Raw genomic sequence first — 23033 nt, 5'->3', positions numbered from 1 at the left:
GCTTACAGCCCAACACCGTGCAGGACGTTTGGCATTTGCCAGAGAACACCAAGGTTGGCAAATTCGCCACTGGCGCCCTGTGCTCTTCACAGATGAAAGCAGGTTCACACTGAGCACGTGACAGACGTGACAGAGTCTGGAGACGCCGTGGAGAACGTTCTGCTGCCTGCAACATCCTCCAGCATGACCGGTTTGGCGGTGGGTCAGTCATGGTGTGGGGTGGCATTTTTTTGGGGGGCCGCACAGCCCTCCATGTGCTCGCCAGAGGTAGCCTGACTGCCATTAGGTACCGAGATGAGATCCTCAGACCCCTTGTGAGACCATATGCTGGTGCAGTTGGCCCTGGGTTCCTCCTAATGCAAGACAATGCTAGACCTCATGTGGCTGGAGTGTGTCAGCAGTTCCTGCACGAGGAAGGCATTGATGCTATGGACTGGCCCGCCCGTTCCCCATACCTGAATCCAATTGAGCACATCTGGGACATCATGTCTCGCTCCATCCACCAACGCCACATTGCACCACAGACTGTCCAGGAGTTGGCGGATGCTTTAGTCCAGGTCTGGGAGCAGATCCCTCAGCAGACCATCCGCCACCTCATCAGGAGCATGCCAAGGTGTTGTAGGGAGGTCATACAGGCACGTGGAGGCCACACACACTACTGAGCCTCATTTTGACTTGTTTTAAGGACATTACATCAAAGTTGGATCAGCCTGTAGTGTGGTTTTCCACTTAAATTTTGAGGGTGACTCCAAATCCAGACCTCCATGGGTTGATACATTTGATTTCCATTGATAGTTTTTGTGTGATTTTGTTGTCAGCACATTCAACTATATAAAGAAAAAAGTATTTAATAAGATTATTTCATTCATTCAGATCTAGGATGTGTTATTTTAGTGTTCCCTTTATTTTTTTGAGCAGTGTATATAGGTTGTATGTTGGGAGCTTTTGGGAAAGAGCACAGTTAGAAAGATATGGCATATAGAAGCAAACCGGATGGACATCATGAAAATGATCGGAGAGGTTGAGAGTAGAAGAAGTTCAGCAAAAAAAAAAATATATATATATATATACAATAAGTTGACTGTGCCTTTAAACAGCTTGGAAAATTCAAGAAAATGATGCCATGGCTTTAGAAGCTTCTGGTAGGCTAATTGACATCATTTGAGTCAATAGGAGGTGTACCAGTGGATGTATTTCCGACTTCAACTGTATGTATGCATGTATACACACACACACACACACACACACACACACACACACACACACACACACACACAGTACCAGTCAAATGTTTGGACACACCTACTCATTAAAGGTTTTTTTTCTTTATTTTTACTATTTTCTACATTGTAGAATAATAGTGAAGACATCAAAACTAACATAAAAAATAACACATATGGAATGATGTAGTAACCAAAAAAGTGTTAAACATATCAAAATATATTTGAGATTTTTCAAATAGCCACCCTTTGCCTTGATGACAGCTTTGCACACGCTTGGCATTCTCTCAACCAGCTTCATGAGGTAGTCACCTGAAATGCATTTCAATTAACAGGTGTGCCTTCTTAAAAGTTAATTTGTGGAATTTCTTTCCTTCTTAATGCGTTTAAGCCAATCAGTTGTGTTGTGACAAGGTAGGGGGGGATATACAGAAGATAGCCCTATTTGGTAAAAGAACAAGTCCATATTTTGGCAAGAACAGCTCAAATAAGCAAAGAGAAATGACAGTCCATCATTACTTTAAGACATGAAGGTCAGTCAATACAGAACATTTCAAGAACTTTGAAAGTTTCTTCAAGTGCAGTCGCAAAAAGCGCTATGATGAAACTGGCTCTCATGAGGACCACCACAGGAATGGAAGACCCAGAGTTACCTCTGCTGCAGAGGATTCGTTCATTAGAGTTACCAGCCTCAAAAATTGCAGCCCAAAGAAATGCTTCACAGAGTTCAAGTAACAAACACTTCTCAACATCAACTGTTCAGAGGAGACTGTGTGAATCAGGCCTTCGTGGTCAAATTGCTGCAAAGAAACCACTACTATACTAAAGGACACCAATAAGAAGAAGAGACTTACTTGGTCCAAGAAACACGAGCAATGGACATTAGACCAGTGGAACTGTGTCCTTTGGTCTGGTTCCAACCGCATGTTTGGTTCCCACCATGAAGCACGGAGGAGGTGGTGTGATGGTGCTTTGCTGGTGACACTGTCAGTGATTTATTTAGAATTCAAGGCACACTTAACCAGCATGGCTACCACAGCATTCTGCAGCGATACGCCATCCCATCTGGTTTGCGCTTAGTGGGACTATCATTTGTTTTTCAACAGGAGAATGACCCAACACACCTCCAGGCTGTGTAAGGGCTATTTGACCAAGAAGGAGAGTGATGGAGTGCTGCATCAGATGACCTGGCCTCCACAATCAACAGACCTCAACCCAATTGAGATGGTTTGGGATGAGTTGGCCCGCAGAGTGAAGGAAAAGCAGCCAAGTGCTCAGCATATGTGGGAACTCCTTCAAGACTGTTGGAAACACATTCCAGGTGAAGCTGGCTGAGAGAATGCCAAGAGTGTGCAAAGCTGTCATCAAGGCAAAGGGTGGCTACTTTGAAGAATATAAAATATAAACTATATTTGGATTTGTTTAACACTTCTTTGGTTACTACATGATTCCATATGTGTTATTTCATAGTTTTGATGTCTTCACTATTATTCTACAATGTAGAAAATAGTACAAATAAAAACGTTTGACTGGTACTGTATAAATAAATTATAGTCTTTGTATCTCAAAATCATTATAATGTGGTTAACCTTAAAAATCTAAATGAAAATTATTCAAATCTAAAAGATAAAATTAAACCAGAGAGCGCCCTTAGATCACGGGAAAAGGTCACACTTGACCGTTGCACTTGAATCATTCCCACGGTGTATGACTAGGCTATGAAATCACACACTATTGCAGAGACTTTGATATTACCGGCCATAATTGATATGGTGAAAACAATGTGTGCACAGAAACTCACAATACCTTTGTCAGACAACACTGTTAAACAAAGAATCTATGCTATTTCTAGCAATCAAGAGGAAACTGACTGAACAACTCGCATTCACGGGTCACTACGGAGGAGTTTCGGTTCCTGACTCAAAGGGAATACCCTGCCTTCTCACTCTTAGCATTAATGCCGCATTCAAAACAACTGGGAACTCGTAAATCTCAGACTCCTGAGCTTTCAAGACAACTGGGAACTCAGGGGAAAAAAACTAGCTCCGACTGGGAAAAATTGTTTTGAATGGTCATTCAACTCGGAATTCGAACTCGGGAACTCAGGCCTCTTTTTAGAGCTCCGACTTTCCGACCTGTAGATCACGGACGCAATGATTTGACCTCGTATTTCCCAGTTGTCGTGAAAGCGCCATAAAACGTATGGTACCCTTCGCCAGTTCATATCTGTGTGAAGCTGGATTCAGTGCTCTCGTCTGCAATAAAACCAAATATCGATCCAGGTTGAATGTGATAGCAGAGATGAGGTGCTCACTGTCGACCACACCCCCTGACTTTGAGAAGCTCCAACGCAACATGCATCAAACACCCATCTCATTAGTGGTGCTCAGATAAGATATTATGTCAGACTAATTTGCAATTGACTGTCATTGCCCCACATTAAAAGTATGTGATGATGAGTTGAGAAGACAGTCCGAAATACTGTTAGAATGGTTTTCAAATGACTGCCATAGCCCAAAATAACAAAGTAAACATTGCCTGTTAATTAGATAATTTTTTTCACATGGTTATGGGTCGTGAGAATTTTGGGAAATATCAAAATGGGGTCGTGAACCAAGAAAGTTTGGGAACCCCTGCTTTAATCCAATCTTTTAATGGTGCATGTTACAATCTAATAAACAAGATACCTGTCAATTAGTTACAAAATAATGACCAAAGAATTACCACGCATTCAATTAATTTGTTATGGTCCATTAATTAAAATGTATAACGCCATTAAAACACCATTAATTCCGTCATTTGGGTCCTTTGAGGTCAAGTGCTGGGCTAACTATTCTCCATTCAACCCATAGTCTCTCAATGCTCATAAGTCGGTTAGTGCAGCGTCTAACTGCACCAAGGCCAGTGGGGCAGTATGCCCATCCATCATAGCCCCCAGGAACACAGTCAGGTCTGACAGGTGGGGACCTCGGGCCAGGCATTTCTCAAATGTTTTAGAGCCCTCGGCCCGTGGCGACATGTTGCCGGGCAGCCTTCGTCTGGCTTGCAGTCTATCGGTGTGTACCCCAGAGGGAAATAGGCCTACACCCACCCACCCACCCACCCCTCGCTCTCTCGCTCTCTTTCTCAAGCCATGTGCCTCGCTGCTAGCCCTCACCTGACTGGGATTTAGTATTCCCTTCCTCCATCACTCAATTCTTTCTCTGTCAGTGCTGCAGTTGCCACTCCAAAAATGTTCTTACAAGCGTGTGACCCTCTCAATGTTCCTTTCACATTCCTGTTTGTTCCCATTAATCCTAAATGCTGGTATTTACCATTTCAAGGTTACATTTGATGAGTGACAAGAAAGTGTTCAAAAGCGTGTTCAAACTTGTTCTAAAGGAGAAATGATGTGCAGAGCTACTGTATGTCGAGTGTGTTAAGCTGTGTGGGGTTAATGCCGATCATTCCTGTTTGACTTGACTGGTCATGTGACCGACTGAGCTGCAGCTTAATGCACTATTAGCTGTGGCCCACACACACACACACCGGGCGGACAAACATGATGCACTGTGCACTATATATTACACCATAATGGGAGAACACTAAATGGCATGTTCAATAATGCCCTTCTGTTTACACTCCTTTCCACAAGTACTCTGACACGCCATTTCATAATGTTCTTTCTACCCTGCAAATGCTACAGTAGGTGAGATACTAAGAATGGATTATGGATGTAGGACTTGTTTAGGGATCAATCCACTACAACTTTCCCCACCTGGCCAGACCAGTCATATAACAATGCTGTGTTTGCTCTTCGGGAATGTAAATAAGTAGATGGACACAATAGAGGTTAAGAGTTCAATAAGCTGTGAAGACATGACACAGGTTGACAACTTGTTACTTGTAAAGGATGGGATGTGATTAAGCGTTATGTAAAAAGCAAGGATTACATAGAAAATGATTCAGATGTCTCTTAATTAGAAAGCTGAGAAGCACTCCAGTCTCAGTTCTAGTAGGTTAGTGCTAACAAAGTTCTGTTTGCATACACACGTTTCCTATGTTTGAATGTGGCCGGTGTGTGTGAGCTGACTGTCTAGCTGTAAGTGACTGACTGTAAGCGTCTGTTCAAACACTGTGATGCAATGTAAATATGACATAGGACTCCATTGTGCTCTGGCTATCATTATCATTCCCTGCATGCCAGAGCGCCACTAGTTCCTTTATTAGCCTTGGTGCATAGGAATTCTCCTGGCCTGTTGACGGACATCATCTCCCCTGCTCCGGCGGCCTCTATTCGGCATTCCTGCGTTTCACAACACACGGGGCCTCTGGAATGTCATTCCATGCCATTCCACACAAATCGCCGGCCCCCCGTCTGTGGCCCCCAAGCTACATAGAGACTCCCTGGCTGGTTGGGCCAAATCAAATCCCCTGCCCTGGACTGTGTGAACTGAACCTACAGTGGGGTCTCCACACTCAGCTAAGCCCTTTAACCAGGAGACAGGGAGGGATGAGAGCCAGGGTGGAATGGCTTTTTTAAACCGTCCATGGCCCATAAGCCAGACAAAGATTAAACCCCAGGTTACACAACACATTTGGTGCTTGGAGGTGGTGAAGCCAAAGGAGGTGGGCGGAAGGAGAGCCTTTGAAAACACGACCGGGAGAGGAATGGTTTACAGCAGGGTTCTTCAATTCCGGTCCTGGAGGGCCGAAACACCTCTGTTTTTCATCCTCTCCTTCTAATCAGGGGCTAATTCAGACCTGGGACACCAGGTGAGTGCAATTAACTACCAGGTAGAAATAAAAAACAGAAGTGTTTCGGCCCTGCAGGACCGGAATTGAAGAACCCTGGTTTACAGAATCCAACCAACCAACTGCTAAAAAGAAAGTTGGATGGTTAGAGGGCATCAAAAGGTGCTGAGAGTCGGATGACTTTTTGTCCGTCCAACACAAACAAATAATGTTCTGGCACTGGTAGACGTCCTGAACTGGAAATAGCCGCTGACATCCCGGCAAAGAATTCACAAGTGACTTGTGACTTTTGCTTCCCGAAATATGACTTGACGATGCTTGAATGGTGCCGAAATAGAGTAGAGGGCATCCATTGGGGTGGAGTGCCTCAGACACTTTACAAGACATCAATCACGCCTACAGCCTACTCATATCACAAATTTCCCAAACATATTCAAAAGTATGAGGGTACATGTAGTCAGTTTCCCTCTCCAAGTTTTCGAACTGATGTATAACCTTCTCGACCCAACAAATCTCTCTGGTGAGCTGAACTGGCGGCACAGTTTGCTCGCTAATAATACCAAAATAAACATTAAAGAGATCTCTCGCATTCCTGACATCTTTCATATACTGAAATGTTTTATAGCTACCAGCTCCCTTGCTGGAGATGTCAAAATTTCAGCTACAACCTACTACTGTGCTACCATACACTGTTACTCCTAGGGAAAACATATGCTCTCACAACTTCAAGCCTGGTGCTTGGAAGTCAAGAAAAGCTCAATGGACACTTACCCCTTGGTTCCAAACTTGTCAGAGGGTTGACACTTGGTAGTATAACCACTCTTTCAAAAGCCTTCCTGAGTGTAGAACTAGTCCTAGAAGTGTAGCTATATCCAGTTCAGGAAGTTCTGATGAATCCCAGCATTTCGCTCCGCTTGCAGTCGCACCCTCGTTCTGGTGTTTGAGTGAGTGTGTCAGAGGGTGTGTGTGGAAGCTTCTGTCTCTGCCTCTTTCTGGCTACGCTGTGCGGACTCCAGCCAACATTCCAGAGCACGGCTCATTTCATTTCAGCTACAAACTACCAGAGCACGGCTCACTTCCTGCAGGGCTGGGAGCAGACAAGCCAGGAGTTTGGCCAGGGGTGGGGTGGTGGGAGTGAAAGTGAGATGGTGACCCTTGCTCCCCCCACACCCTGCAGACCGCTCACATGAATCAGGTTTTGATTTACTGGCTGAAATCGACAAACTTTCTAATAGTTATGCAGTTTGAGTGGTGACCACCAGCAAAAATGACGTACACTATATGACCAAAAGTACGTACACTACATCTCATTCCAAAATCATGGGTATTAATATGGAATTGGTCCCCCCTTTGCTGCTATAACAGCCTCCACTCTTCTGGGAAGGCTTTCCACTAGATGTTGGAACATTGCTGTGGGGACTTGCTTCCATTCCGCCACAAGAGAATTAGTGAGGTCAGCCACTGATATTGGGCGATTAGGCCTGGCTCGCAGTCGGCGTTCCAATTCATCCCAAAGGTGTTCGATGGGGCTCTGTGCAGGCCAGTGAAGTTCTTCCACACTGATCTCAAACTATTTCTGTATGGACCTCACTTTGTGCACGTGGGCATTGTCATGCTGAAACAGGGAAGGGCTTTCCACAAACTGTTGCCACAAAGTTGGAAGCACAGAATCGTCTAGAATGTTATTGTATGCTGTAGCGTTAAGATTTCCCTTCATTGAAACTAAGGGGCCTAGCTCGAACCATGAAAAACAGCCCCAGACAATTATTCCTCCAAACTTTACAGTTGTTACTATGCAATCGAGCAGGTAGCGTTCTCCTGGCATACGCCAAACCCAGATTCGTCCGTCGGACTGCCAGATGGTGAAGCGTGATTCATCACTCCAGAGAACGTGTTTCCACTGCGCCAGAGTCCAATGGCGGCGAGATTTACACCACTCCAGCAGACGCTTGGCATTGCGCATGGTGATCTTAGGCTTGTGTGCGGCTGCTCAGCCATGGAAACCCATTTCATGAAGCTCCCGACTAACAGTTTTTGTGCTGACGTTGCTTCCAGAGGTAGTTTGGATCTCGGTAGTGAGTGTTGCAACCGAGGACAGACAATTTTTACGCGCATCAGCACTCGCCGGTCCCATTCTGTGAGCATGTGTGGCCTACCACTTCGCGGCTGAGCCGTTGTTGCTCCTAGACGTTTCCACTTCACAATAACAGCACATACAGTTGACCAGGGCAGGTCTAGCAGGGCAGACATTTGACGAACTGACTTGTTGGGAAGGTGTCATCCTATGACGGTGCCACGTTGAAAGTCACTGAGCTCTTCAGTAAGGCCATTCTACTGCCAATGTTTGTCTATGGAGATTGCATGTCGGTGTGCACGATTTTATACACCTGTCAGCAACGGGTATGGCTGAAATAGCCGAATCCACTATTAAAAAAGGTGTCCACATACTTTTGTACAGTATATATAGTGTACCTCAAAACAAGGGTTGGGCAACAACATTGCTTTAGTGAGTAACAATTCTAACAATATATATTTGTTGAGTTCTAATGGTCAAGTTATTATGCAACTCCCACAACAGCAAAACTGGATGAATGTGCCAAGTCCGTTCTTCTGTCACAGACTTGTCATTGTATGTCTTGCTGAGGCTTTAGAGAAGTTCATCGGACAAAGGCGTGACTGGTTCTCATTAGGAAATGACTCCGGTTACAGTGAGTGAAGGGCTTTGTCCCAAATGGCACCATTTACCCTATTGAGTGCACTATATTTAACCAGAGCCCTGTGGGCTCTTGGTCAAAAGTAGTGCACACATAGGGAAACGGGGCGCTATTTGGGACAAAGGCAGGAGTCCGTTTTTACTCGCGATAAGGTTTACACACAGTGTTGGCGGTTTGCTAAGTTCAGGTGATAATATGGGGAAGTGATGACAAATCGAAGGGGAAATGTGATCAATAAAGGGTTAATATAGGGCACTGCCTCCATTAACCCTTTCTAGATCTGCTGGCTGGGACTGTGTTACAGTGAATTCGGAAAGTTTTCAGACCCCTTGACTTTTTCCAAATTTTGTTACGTTACAGCCTTATTCTAAAATTGATTTAAAAAAATGGATAGCTCATCAATCTACACACAATACCCTATAATAACAAAGCAAAAACAGATTTTTAGAAATGTTTGCCAATTTATTAAAAATAGAAAACGGAAATATTACATTTACATAAGTATTCAGACCCTTTACTCAGTACTTTGTTGAAGCACCTTTGGCAGCGATTACAGCCTCGGGTCTTCTTGGGTACAACACTACAAGCTTGGCACACCTGTACTTGCGGAATTTCTCCCATTCTTCTCGACAGATCCTCTCAAGCTCTGTCAGGTTGGATAGAGAGCGTCGCTGCACAACTATTTTCAGGTCTCTCCAGAGATGTTCGATCGGGTTCAAGTCCGGGCTCTGGCTGGGCCACTCAAGGACATTCAGAGACTTGTCCCGAAGCCACTCCTGCATTGTCTTGGCTGTGTGCTAAGGGTTGATGTCCTCTTAGAAGGTGAACCTTCGCCCCATTCTGAGGTCCTGAGTGCTATGGAGCAGGTTTTCATCAAGGATCTCTCTGTACTTTGCTCCGTTCATCTTTCCCTCGATCCTGACTAGTCTCCCAGTCCCTGCAGCTGAAAAACATCCCCACAGCATGATGCTGCCACTACCATGCTTCACCGTAAGGATGGTGCCAGATTTCCTCCAGACATGACGCTTGGCATTCAGGCCAAAGAGTTCAATCTGTGTCATCAGACCAGAAAATCTTGTTTCTCATGGTCTGAGAGTCTTTAAGTGCCTTTTGGCAAACTCCAAGCAGGCTGTCATGTGCCTTTTACTGAGGAGTGGCTTCCGTCTGGCCACTCTACCATAAAGGCCTGATTGATGGAGAGCTGCATAGATGGTTGTCCTTCTGGAAGGTCTCCACAGAGGAACTCTTGAGCTCCATGACCAAGGCCCTTCTCCCCAGATTGCTCAGTTTGGCTGGGCGGCCAGCTCTAGGAAGAGTCTTGGTGGTTCCAAATTTCTTCCATTTAAGAATGATGGAGGCCACTGTGTTCTTGAGGACCTTCAATGCTGCAGAAATTGTTTGTACCCTTCCCCAGATCTGTGCCTCAACACAATCCTGTCTCGGAGCTCTACGGACAATTCCTTCGACCTCATGGCTTAATTTTTGCTCTGACATGCACTGTCAACTGTGGGACTTTATATAGACAGGTGTGTGCCTTTCCAAATCATGTCCAATCAATTGAATTTACCACAGGTGGACTCCAATCAAGTTGTAGAAACATCTCAAGGATGGTCACGGGAAACAGTATGCACCTAAGCTCAATTTCGAGTATCATAGCAAAGGGTCTGAATACTAATATAAAAAAAGGTATCCGTCTCTTATTTTTAATAAGTTTGCAAAAATGTATAAAAACCTGTTTTTGCTTTGTCATTATGTGGTATTGTGTGTAGATTGATGAGGGGAAAAAATTATTTAATCAATTTTAGAATAAGGCTGTAATGTAACTAAATGTGGAAAAAGTCAAGGGTTGTGACTATACACAGTTAATACTAAATGGAGATGTTCAAACCTCCTCCGAAAAGAAATGAAAGGCTATATAAATATTAAATGAGAGATTTGGCAAGAGATTTAAGATTTGGACAGAAGTGGAGTAGACATCAGGAAAACATAAAACCCCCAGCGCTTGTACAAGTCAATATGACTCAACCTTTACTTTTTCTAAAACAAAAAAAAGATTGTGACGCTTTTGACATTTGCACGTGTCAAAATGTATGCCAGCCAAAACATTTAGAATGTGCTATTCATACCCAAACTAATTATTCTTTGTCTTTAATTTCACGTAGACCCTCATTTAAATAGGGCAGACTGCTCTTGTGATTCTTCATTTAATGACTGTCTGAGTCATCCTTCCTTCTCTGAATGAAATGGCCTATTGGCATACGAGAGAGAGAGAGAGAGAGAGAGAGAGAGAGAGAGAGAGAGAGAGAGAGAGAGAGAGAGAGAGAGAGAGAGAGAGAGAGAGAGAGAGAGAGAGAGAGAGAGAGAGAGAGAGAGAGAGAGAGAGAGAGAGAGAGAGAGAGAGAGAGAACGCAAGATAAAGACAAAGCGAGAGTGAGAGAAAGAACATGAAAGAGAGAGAATTAAGGTGTAAACGAGAGGAGAGCGTGAATGAGAGTGAGCGATTGAGTGAGAGAGGGAGAGGGGAAACTGGATAGAGCGAGTAAGTATGAGAGAGCAAGAGCGAGAGACCCAGATTGAGAGAGCAAGAGAGATTGAAGGCATATCAGGTTCTCCCAACATGCCTGGTGGTGTTGAAATGAAGAGTGGGGCCCATTCCACCTGGTCTTTAAAAGCTCCAGGAACTCCCATTTCGGGTCTATTCAAGTTCATCGTGTCACAACCAATTTAGCCCGCCGAAGCGCGTTATCGCCCTCGCCGGTAACATGTTAACGGACTGGCTTGATGCAGTGCCCGAACGCTGATTGGCTGGTTGCTGGCCTACGACGGCGTAAGGTCACACGGTAACTGTGGTGATGATTTATCGTGCCGTGACCTCTAGCAGCCTACAATCAAATTGATGAGGGGAATAATTTATATTGTGGGTCATCAAAAACTTGTCAGTCACTCTTGCTTTGGATGCGAGCCATATGTTGGTTGGCTGTTATGGAGAGTTTATGTGGGCCTGTATATTTGGGAGTTGCGTGCACAACATATGATTCACAAATTATTAAAGTGCATACATACTAACTACATACACTAGTAATTCCAAGACCTACCCAAGATGTACATCCAGTATCTTTCACTGCATGTTTTGTAAAGATTGGGTTGAAACAGCATAGTTCAGAAAACAAGTGGGCTAATATTCAACCCATATAGCTCCTCCTGCACGACTAAGTGCATCTCTGCATGGTTCCTGCAACATACGCTTAGTAAACATTTTCAGACCCCTTCTCCCTAGTGGTTACCTCTCAAGCATTAAAGTCTAATCTGCCAATATCCTCAAATCCCTCACACACTTTCACCTTGAAAAACTGAAAAGTTTAAATTTGAGCAAGTGGGAGTAGCCGTCTGAGTCCTGGCACTTTTCCCAATAGGCCCGCGTTGTGCCACTCTGTGGAAACGTTGCATATGAGCTATGAGCGTTGTATGACCGATACTGACCCTGAGGTATGGGAGAATAATTAGTGCTAAGCTTCTAAAGTCACTGTTGTATACGCCTTGTATTGCCAGTCTGTTACATAAAGGAGCGTTGTTTCAAGACGCCCACAGTCGGAAAAGTGAATCCCATGTGCAAGACTGGATCACATCACAGAGCTTATTAATTGAGACTCACATTTCAGTCGGGGGATGAACATTTCAGGTGTTAAGACTAACATTTCAGTCATAGACCTTCATCATAATTTTATTAACTTGTCTCCACCTATAGTGTCTGTAGTCTGTTGGACATATAGCCCTACTCTGATATAAGACTTGCCTGGCTATTCATCCACATCGCGCCGGCCAAATGCCACGCCCAATAATGCATCTTCTCCATGATGAGTCTGGATTTGCTTCCTTCCTGACGACGTCTCGAATGCGAACACATTCAAACCGTTCTGATTGGTCCCAGAAACCGATTCGCGTAATTTTGACATCAGCACAAAGAACTTCTAGGATAGCAGGTTTAGAGTGACGTATGGAGTGATCGATAGAGCAGCCAAATGAAATTCAGGATACGTCGTCAGGCAAATATAAGTCACCCTCGGGTCAAAAACATGATTACAAAATGGTCGACAATTTGATTAAACACAGCATCAACTTGCTGTTTTTCGTACCTGCTTCTTGGCAGGAACATGGACTCCTTGATGAAGACGGACCCAGACAGTAGGATAAACCAGCAGCTTCCGACGTCGTCCGGGCTGTGAAAGAGAAAACAGAGAATTGAACCGGTGAATCACATATCCAAACCCGCCCACACCCAAGTGAAAACACACAGACAGCATGCTACAGTAAACTCACACTGACCCTAAACAGTTCAGCTTGCTGTCAAGTTATTACAACATAGCGGATGACACACACACACACACACACACACACGGTTGTCCAGCTTCCAAATCAAAACTGCCTAGTTGGCATTTCCAGTGAAGATACTGTCAGGTTTGCAGTTTAAAGTAGCCAGAAGCACCAAAGGACTACAGTACACTAGCTAATGAGGGAGGATTCAATAGTCCATTGAGAGGGTTTTCCGACACAGAACCACGGCTTGCCAAGAAAACGATTCAAATAATAGTTCCAACACAAAACAGCACATTGATAACGAGGAAGCACAGATCTAGGAGGAAACACCAGTACAGACACATTCCAGTCAGACAACACTGTTGTTCCTTCATCTAAATAGAGCATAAGAATGTGACATGGCTTTATTTTTGAGGAAGGAATTTTGGCTTAGCCATATGAATTCACGCGAGACCTCAGTTCAATGGACACTGGTTTCACTTTGCTATGGGCCTAATCCCCTAGTCTCTACCATATGACACTACAACAAGGAATATACTTGTGCTTCTCCATCACAGTTCAGTCCTACAGTAACTACAGAGTAGACAGTGCTATTGCTGTTCTTCAGAGTAAGCACACTCTCCCTGTGCATGCTTCATGTGCTTTTAAAGTGCTTGTCTTGCCATTGGGCTCCCTTTAAATTTAGTGCTAATCGGCTAGTCGTGTGTAATTATTGGTCAGAACGTTTACCAAGTCCCACCAGGGGAGGGATGTGAGAGGTAGTCTGGAGGAAATCAATCAATGGCAAATATGGCATGCCAAAGGTTTGTGTTACACTCCCATTTAGAGGAGGGATCATTGGGGATACATGAATACCCAAACAAAGAGACTAGCACAAATGCACATTGCACACTCAAGTGCACAAGTATGTACACACGTGAACATACAAGTACATCTATACACAAACTTTAAAGACTATCTAAATCCACAAATCACATTACATCATAAAGGATTCAAACATTTCAAAGGTCGTTGATGCAAGGACACTTAAGGAAACAAAAAGCACCTTCTCCTCCACACAGCTAGACTGCCCATAACAGCTGAAACAGAGCAGTATCTAGCCAGTTGTTTTGCTCTACTTAGGCAGGCCTGCAATCTGAAGGCCACATACCGTAAGCCTATGTACGTGTACACACACAGTCACACACACACACACACTTACAGAGAGAGAGCGAGAGAGAGAGAGAGAGAGAATATGCGGAGAGTGAGAGTTTCTCTGAGAACAAAGTAGTCGCCCCATCCCCCTCCCTCCTTCCTTCTCTCCACACCTTCATTCTGGAGCTAATGAGGCTGAGTATAGCACACCCTACTGACGCAGCGCGAATCCGCCTTCCCTCCCTCTCCATCTCCATCCCTCCCTCTCCATCTCCCTCCCTCTGCTTCTGTTTTCCCTCCTTTCCCCTGATGCACTCGTTGCCCCTTCATCGTCCTCCTCTCCTCCATCGCAGTCACAAATGAAATGTTCAATTATTAATCGCTGGCACGCAGAGGCGCCCCCTCGCTCCTAGTTAAGGAGGAGAGGAGCAGAGAACTAAAAGTAGAAAAAGACAGGAGTCTTATGCGCCACGACAGCTTGACTGAACTGGGTCACCTGCATTTTGGGGGAAACGATCGTCGGAAAAGCGCTTGGCGACGACAAGCCCCCGGGAAGCATCTAGAGACAGGATGAAAGGTGGTAGGAGAGGAGCCGAGGGTCTGGGTGTGTTAGAAGCTGGAGAGGAAATTGTTTAACCATCAATATTTTCATGAGACACACCCTTCCTTATGAAATGATGATGATCAAATGATGTTGGAGTGAGAGGGGGGATTGGGGGAGGGCTAGTCAAAACAATGACCCGACACTATTTCTAAAGGGGCGGGTCTACTAACTACAGTATAGTGTATATACTGTGCATTTAAAGTGTGCTTGATATCATGGTTCTTACTACAGAATATGAATAACCTCAATACTGACATGACTCTCCCTGCGCATGCTTCATGTGCTTATCTTACCATAGGGCTCCATTAAAATCTAGTGCTACATCAGGCAGTCGTGTGTAACTATTGGTCGGTGCGTTTACCAAGTCCCACCAGGGGATGGGGCTGCGAGAGGTAGTCTGGAGGAAATCAATCGATGGCAAATATGGCATGCCAAAGGTTTGTGTTCCACTCCCATTTAGAGAGGAGGGATAGATGTGGATAAATGAATGCCCAAACAAAGAGACGACCACAAATGCAACTGCACACTCAAGTGCACAAGTACGTGCACGCATGTGAACATACAAGTACATCTATACACAGGCACACACTTTAAATACTTTATTTGAATCCACAAATCACATTACATCATAAAGGATTCAACATTTCAAAGGTCGTTGATGCAAGGACACTTAAGGAAACAAAAAGCACCTTCTCCTCCACACAGCTAGACTGCCCATAACAGCTGAAACAGAGCAGTACCTAGCCAGTTGTTTTGCTCTACTTAGGCAGGCCTGCAATCTGAAGGCCACATACCGTAAGCCTATGTACCCACACAGTCTGAACTCAGTCTCATACAGACAGACACACAGAGAGACATACACACAGAGAGACAGAGAGATGATGGTTCTTACTACAGAATATTGTTAACCCCAATCCTGATATGACTCTTCCCAATTCCTACAGAGACCATCACTCTCATTGCGATTAGTCAGTATAGCATCAGTTGACACATTGAATCAACCGTCTTTCTCCAACCATCTTTACAGTGTGTTTTGTTCTTTAGTGATATTTCTCATAGTAAACTAAATCATTTTCAATCTAGATCTGCACATACAGAAGGATGTAAATGCAATGGTCCTAGAACAGAGGATGTGAACACAATGTTCCCTGAGCGTTGTCTGGTTGTAACATACAATTTTTCCCAGTGGTTATCCCTGATCGGATGACCTTGTTTCCAGAGGCAAGCGGGCACGTTCCCAGCTGATTACAGTAGGACCCTGGTGGGAATAGGAGCTGGGGTGGGGAAAACTTTCCGACAGCTGCGTGTGAGCACTGCACACACACAGGGAGACACACACACACACACAGAAACACTGGGGAAGTTAGACACACATGCATACAGAGGAAGACAGACACAGACCCACATCAGGGAAGAGGGAAACCCAGAGATGAGGACTGCTGGGGGGTATAATCAATTCCTGTCAAGTGAACTGTGATGTACAAAGATGGCGGTGTGTTGCCTGTAGCATGCACACTATCAACCTCACTTTGGGGTTTCAGGTTTGGACAGAATTGGTTTGGAAGTGAGATAGGAGTTGCTTAGCCTTGTAACAATAACAGTACTTCACCTCCCAATCCAAAATGTGCCGTCTATGCCTTTATCTCAGGAACTGTGCAAATAGGGCTGGGACAATACCAGTATCGCAATATGTTTTCCATGGCAAAGAATGAAAACACGAAGCAGACCAAACTCTTTGGTCCTTTAAAAACCTGCTGTATGTAAAATGTTGTGTGCTATAGCTTGGAAAATAAGTAACTGCGACTCTGGATGACAACATAATGTTTGTTTCCGACATTAGGACTGTTTTCCTAAAGAAGTTAAATCTGCTTTGTGTTTTGTTTCCTTGCCACGGTACAAACGAGTATCGCAATACTGGTATCGTCCCGGCACCACTGTGCATAGCAATGGGGGTTTACCTTAAAAAAGGGGCCATCAGTATTTACATCTTACAGTGTTTGGCTTTAACGCCTCAGAGTCCCCAGGTAGAAAAGTAAAAAGGGCACCACTCCAGCTAAAGATCCATAAATCAGATTCTCCACAGGGGGAGACTGTATCTGATTTCCCCACTGTTTGTCCCCAGTACTTATCCAGGAAGAACCCCAGTCTGAATGTCTACAAGAGGAATCCCCTACCCTGCCCAATAATATTCATGCAAGCATACATGCATACTACGTACACATTACCACAGGCACGCACACAATAAAACACACACGTAAGCATGGATAGAAAAAGAGTGCTGAAAGTGTCTCCACACTAGCCCTAAGGGGGTCTCTGTAAGAGGGGGTCTCTGTAAGAGGGGGTCTCTGTAAGAGGGGGTCTCTGTAAGACGGGCTCCAATAACACGACTATACTGGCTAATCTGCATTGCGTTTGTTTATTCAGCTCCCGCGTCGCTCTTAATGAGATGCTGAGCCGCTCCTGCTCCTATACGTTCGCGTGCACAGACACAGAGGAAAGAAGAGGGGGAGCTGATGGGGATCTAGACCACTCTTGGCTTTTGAGGAAACGATAGGGTTAATTCATTGACCTTTTCCTCACCTTAAAGCCACTGTTGATAAAGCGATAACAAGTGATTTTCTATCAAGGTCATTATTTCTCTTCAGAGATGTTTGACAACAGTTCAACCTTTCGATATGACGTAAGTCCTAATACCAATAAAATAGGTACAACCACATTTACAGAACATTTATCTACATAAATTGCACAAAAGCTGCACCATTATATCCATAAAATGAAAGATATAATCTCTCCACTGTTCAACCAAATCCTACATTACCATTCGCTAACAATTAGATTAATAATTAACAACTCAAACAGCAAATGATACAAAAATCATTTTAAATGGATCATTACTCCTAGCCTGTCAATCGCTTCTGCTGTCACTTAGTTTTAGAGGACAATTCCCATCTAGTAGGGATATTGGAGAAGAATGAACTCTTAATGGAGTGGTAAGGGTAGCGTGGAGGATCTCTTTTGCGCACGCTCCCTTTGGAAACAAATATCAAGTGTGAAATCACTGGGACTGTCCATCAGCAGAGTTGGGGGAAGCCTACTTGAGGGATAGGTGTGTGCGTGTGTGTCCGTCCGTCCGTCTGTCCGTTCTGTGGCTCTTAGCCTCATAACAGGATGTCTTGGGGCAGGACAATGAGCGGCCCCTGCCAACGGGAGCACTAAACTGCGCCAGGGGAACCCAGAGGGGCCCTTTCTTCTCACACACACACACTCCATAAAAACACCACATGCACGCACGCACACGCTCAAAAGCTCATACACACGCATGCACACACACACGGAGGTGCTAAGCATTTTCAACTCTCTCAAGGCACACCACTATCTTATCTCAGTCTGAATTGGAAGACAGAATTCAAAGCATTACCTCAAATAGCCTTGCTAGCCAAGAGCTAACGACCCAAGATGAGCGATTTCGAAGCCATTAAATCTACACTTCGTTATCAATCCACAACTCAATGACTTGTAGAGTAGGCCAAATTCAATTCTTCCAGAATACCTTGCAGGTCTCTCTGCTTCAGCGGTGCAGCAGAGTGGTTTAGAATCACTCCTAGGTAGCACTGAGAGGGTATCTGGTGACCGCATCGATGCTCACGGCCATTTGTTTTCATTAGTCAATTAAATCATTCATCTCTGTGCTGTGCCGGCATTGGGGGCCTAATCGCTGCATGTCAATAAGTTGGACTTTGACCATGTCTAGTGTAAAGGCATCTGGCAGAGAATATCTAGATATGATTTATTAATAATGAATGTATTAAGAAAACATGCACACACACACACACGAGCACGTGGGTACTTACTAGTACAGCACTTCATTGGCTTCGTGTTTTTCATAGCGCACTGTCTCACATATTATCCTGCAGGAAAGAAGGGGAGAGAGGAGAGAAGGGAGAACACAACAGTCAGATATACGAGTTACCAAATACAATAGAACAGATGGATGGGTGGGTCCACTAAGTTCAGTTTATTTAGTTTTTAGCAGCTCACTACAGAGTCTAACCTTTTTGAGAGGATGGAAATGTCATTCAAATAAAAGTATTGAAAAAAGTAACTCAAGTGGCTTTGAGTTTGTGCAACTTTACCGTAGTAAACAGCGATATAACTCCCAAAATAGCTTTGAGCGTTTGTCATGCATGTTTTTGTTGCTCAAGGATTCAAAACAAGCGGGAGAAAAAAAGGGTCCCTGAGAACTAGCTACCGCAGAGGAAAACAACACATTCCTTTCATACAGACAGAAAATATAAAAACCTATAGCTTATCCCATAGTTAGTGTGATTGTAGGGTAGTGGGATTTTTGCTAAAGGGCTAACATGTTTAAGACTAGCTGGATTGGTCTTTTCAACCACAGGCGTTGGGGACATTCTTTGGGAATCAGAAGGGCAAGCAGGGGGGCTTGTGGTTTGTGTGTGCGTGCGTAAGCGCACGCTTGTATGTTTTTGAGCGCACACTTGTGTGTGTGTGTTAGCGCTCGTGTGTGTGTGTGTGTTAGTGCGCTCATGTGTGCGCGTGAATGCGCTCGTATGAGGAGAAGGAGGGAGCGAAGGGGTCAAGTTCTGGAATGTTCTAGTAGGCTTGGGTCATGTGCTCTGGTATTGTTCCCCAGCAGTGTAATCGACATGTATGCACACATGGCCTGATGGGAACCGACCACAGACTAAGGACTGTTTATAGAGTGGAGCGGACTAGACTTTAATATTTTCCCGGTATTTTACAAATGTTCCATCCCGAGAATAAATCACTTTTCTCCCGGGTAACCCAGTATTTCCCGCCAAAACCAGAAGTGTCATTCTAAAGCATATAAATATGTCTGAATTTGATTAGAGCTTTGATCGACATGAAAATTCAAGCCTGATTAGACATACATTAAAATATATTTTATGAGCTAAAAACATTTTGAGCCCAAGCCCAAAAAAGCCCAAATGATTTTGCCGTTCTCCAGCACATGGATAGCACATTACGCACGACAGAAAAACATAAAAGCCCATAGATGTAGCTATGCTCTCCTGGGTAAACACGTTTTTACAAGCTCCAGTAGGCTAATCTTTTTGAGTGTGGACTGTATTACTGTATTGTATTATACTGTATTATATGGACTGGAATTGCGCACAAACCATGAAGCTGGGAGAGAACATGCAATGCTGGTGCAGGATATGCAGCCTTACAAAGTTACAATTATAGGTTAGCGAATTTGATTAGAATTTTGGAATAGGACCTATTTTACATTTTTATAATTCAGTAGGCTGACGCATATATACCTTTCATAATATTTCCCCTGCCTATTAGCCTACCTCTTTCTCTCCATTGTTGCTTCAATCCGTCCTCGTGTTCAACAGTTAAATTAAATTAGTTTTGTTGTCCTTATCGTCATCATTGTATTGACATGCTTGAATAATAGAGGACTAGAATAAGATGCTGACGGCCTACATTTCTCTTCACGAAGATTGAATTGTCATGGTTCTGAATAAATAACTGGTATAGCCTACTGCCATCGCCTGTTCTCCCTTCTTTCAAACTTCCCAGGAGTTAACATTCAGCAAATAAGAGCTCACATCCTTCATCAAACAGTCTATTAGTATAAGATCTGCTATAAGAAAATGTCCAACCAAGAAATTATAGTCTAGCTTTTCCTGAGACTCCAAAAGCTAAGAAGCGTATTTTAAGGAGAGAGGAGGTGTGAATTGTACAAGAGACATAGGCTATAAGTTAGAAGGTTATGCATAACCCATCATTCATTAGCTAAATATAAGGCTAATAACTGTATAGAATTTACAGTGCATTCGGAAAGTATTCAGACCCATTGACTTTTTCCACATTTTGTTAAGTTACAGCTTTATTCTAAAATTGATTAAACAATAAATAAATTATCCCCTCATTAATCTACACACAATACCCCATGATGACAAAGCAAAAACAGGTTTTTAGAAATGTTGGCAAATGTATTAAAAATCAAAAACTGAAATATCACATTTACATAAGAATTCAGACCCTTTACTCAGTACTTTGTTGAAACACCTTTGGCAGCGATTACAGCCTCGAAAAAGCTTGGCACACCTGTATTTAGGGAGTTTCTCCCATTCTTCTCTGCAGATCCTCTCAATCTCTGTCAGTTTGGATGGGGAGTGTCGCTGCACAGCTATTTTCAAGTCTCTCCAGAGATGTTTGATCGGGTTCAAGTCCGGGCTCTGGCTGGGCCACTCAAGGACATTCAAAGACTTGTCCCGAAGCCACTCCTGTGTTGTCTTGGCTGTGTGTTGAACCTTCGCCCCAGTCTGAGGACCTGAGCACTCTGGACCATGTTTTCATCAAGGGTCTCTCGGTACTTTGCTCCGTTCATCTTTCCCTCGATCATGACTAGTCTCCCAGTCCCTGCTGCTGAAAACCATCCCCACAGCATGATGCTGCCACCACCATGCTTCACCGTAGGGATGGTTCCAGGTTTCCTCCAAACGTGCCACTTGGCATTCAGGCCAAAGATTTCAATCTTGGTTACATCAGACCAGAGGATCTTGTTTCTCATGGTCTGAGAGTCCTTTAGGTGCCTTTTGGCAAACTCAAAGCGGGCTGTCTTGTGCCTTTTACTGAGGAGTGGCTTCCGTCTGGCCACTCTACCATAAAGGCCTGATTGGTGGAGAGCTGCAGAGATGATTGTCCTTCTGGAAGGTTCTCCCATCTCCACAGAGGAACTCTGGAGCTCTGTCAGAGTGACCATCAGGTTCTTGGTCACCTCACTAACCACGGCCCTTCTCCCCCGATTGCTCAGTTTGGCTGGGCGGCCAGGTCTAGAAAGAGTCTTGGTGGTTCCAAACCTCTTCCATTTAAGAATGTGTATATAGATGATCTATTGTGTTATTGACTGTACGTTTTGTTTATTCCATATGTAACTGTGTTGTTGTTTTTAATCACACTGCATTGCTTTATCTTGGCCAGGTCGCAGTTGTAAATGAGAACTTGTTCTCAACTGGCTTACCTGGTTAAATAAAGGTGAAATAAAAATAAAAAAGAATGATGGAGGCCACTGTGTTCTTGGGGACCTTCAATGCTGCAGATTTTTTTTGTTACCCTTCCCCAGATCTGTGCCTCTCAGAGCTCTACGGACAATTCCTTCAACCTCATGGCTTGGTTTTTGGTCTGAAATGCAGTGTCTACTGTGGGACCTTATATAGACAGGTGTGTGCCTTTCCAAATCATGTCCAATCAATTGCATTTACCACAGGTGGACTTCAATCAAGTTGTAGAAATATCTCAAGGATGATCAATGGAAACAGGATGCACCTGAACTCAAATAAAGAATACTTACAGTACCAGTCAAATATTTGGACACACCTACTCATTCAAAGGTTTGTCTTTATTTTTACTATTTTCTACATTGTAGAATAATAGTGAAGACATCAAAACTATGAAATAACACATATGGAATCATGTAGTAACCAAAAAAAGTGTTAAACTAATCAAAATATATTTGAGATTTGAGATTCTTCAAATAGCCACCCTTTGCCTTGATGACAGCTTTAAACACGCTTGGCATTCTCTCAACCAGCATCATGAGGTAGTCACCTGGAGTGCATTTCAGTTAACAGGTGTGCCATCTTAAAAGTTAATTTGCTGAATTTCTTTCCTTCTTTATGAGTTTAAGCCAATCAGTTGTGTTGTGACAAGGTAGGGGTGGTATACAGAAGATAGCCCTATTTGGTAAAAGAACAAGTCCATATTATGGCAAAAATAGCTCAAATAAGCAAAGAGAAGTGACAGTCCATCATTACTTTAAGACATGAAGGTCAGTCAATATGGAACATTTCAAAAACCTTGAAAGTTTCTTCAAGTGCAGTCGCAAAAACCATCAAGTGCTATGATGAAACTGGCTCTCATGAGGACCACCACAGGAATGGAAGACCCAGAGTTACCTCTGCTGCAGAGGATAAGTTCATTAGAGTTACCAGCCTCAGAAATTGCAGCCCAAATAAATGCTTCACAGAGTTCAAGTAACAGACACATCTCAACATCAACTGTTCAGAAGAGACAGTGTGAATCAGGCCTTCATGGTCGAATTAGTGCAAAGAAACCCCTACTAAAGGATTTGAGATTTTTCAAATAGCCACCCTTTGCCTTGATGACAGCTTTGCACACTCTTGACATTCTCTCAACCAGCTTCATGAGGAATGCTTTCCCAACAGTCTCAAAGGAGTTCCCACACATGCTGAACACTTGTTGGCTGCTTTTCCTTCACTCTGCGGCCCAACTCATCCCAAACCATCTCAATTGGGT

At 43.9% G+C, this 23033-nt stretch overlaps 1 protein-coding gene across 1 annotated transcript in view; it reads right to left on the bottom strand.

Annotated features, from left to right (window-relative positions):
• Positions 1-23033, bottom strand: part of LOC311104782 (rap guanine nucleotide exchange factor 2-like) — a 139872-nt gene that overhangs the window by 65429 nt on the left and 51410 nt on the right. The window contains exons 3-4 of the mRNA XM_084146696.1: positions 18572-18628; positions 12802-12885 (exon numbers count right to left, since the gene is read on the bottom strand). Of these exons, the coding sequence (XP_084002822.1) occupies positions 12802-12885; positions 18572-18628 (141 nt within the window). The remainder of the gene's footprint in view (positions 1-12801; positions 12886-18571; positions 18629-23033) is intronic.

Source organism: Coregonus lavaretus (genome assembly GCF_964263955.1).
Source record: "Coregonus lavaretus genome assembly, chromosome: 29".
In the NCBI taxonomy this organism is placed as follows: Eukaryota; Metazoa; Chordata; class Actinopteri; order Salmoniformes; family Salmonidae; genus Coregonus; species Coregonus lavaretus.
The sequence above is the reverse complement of the archived record's forward strand: the minus strand, read 5'-3'. Positions and strand labels throughout refer to the sequence as shown.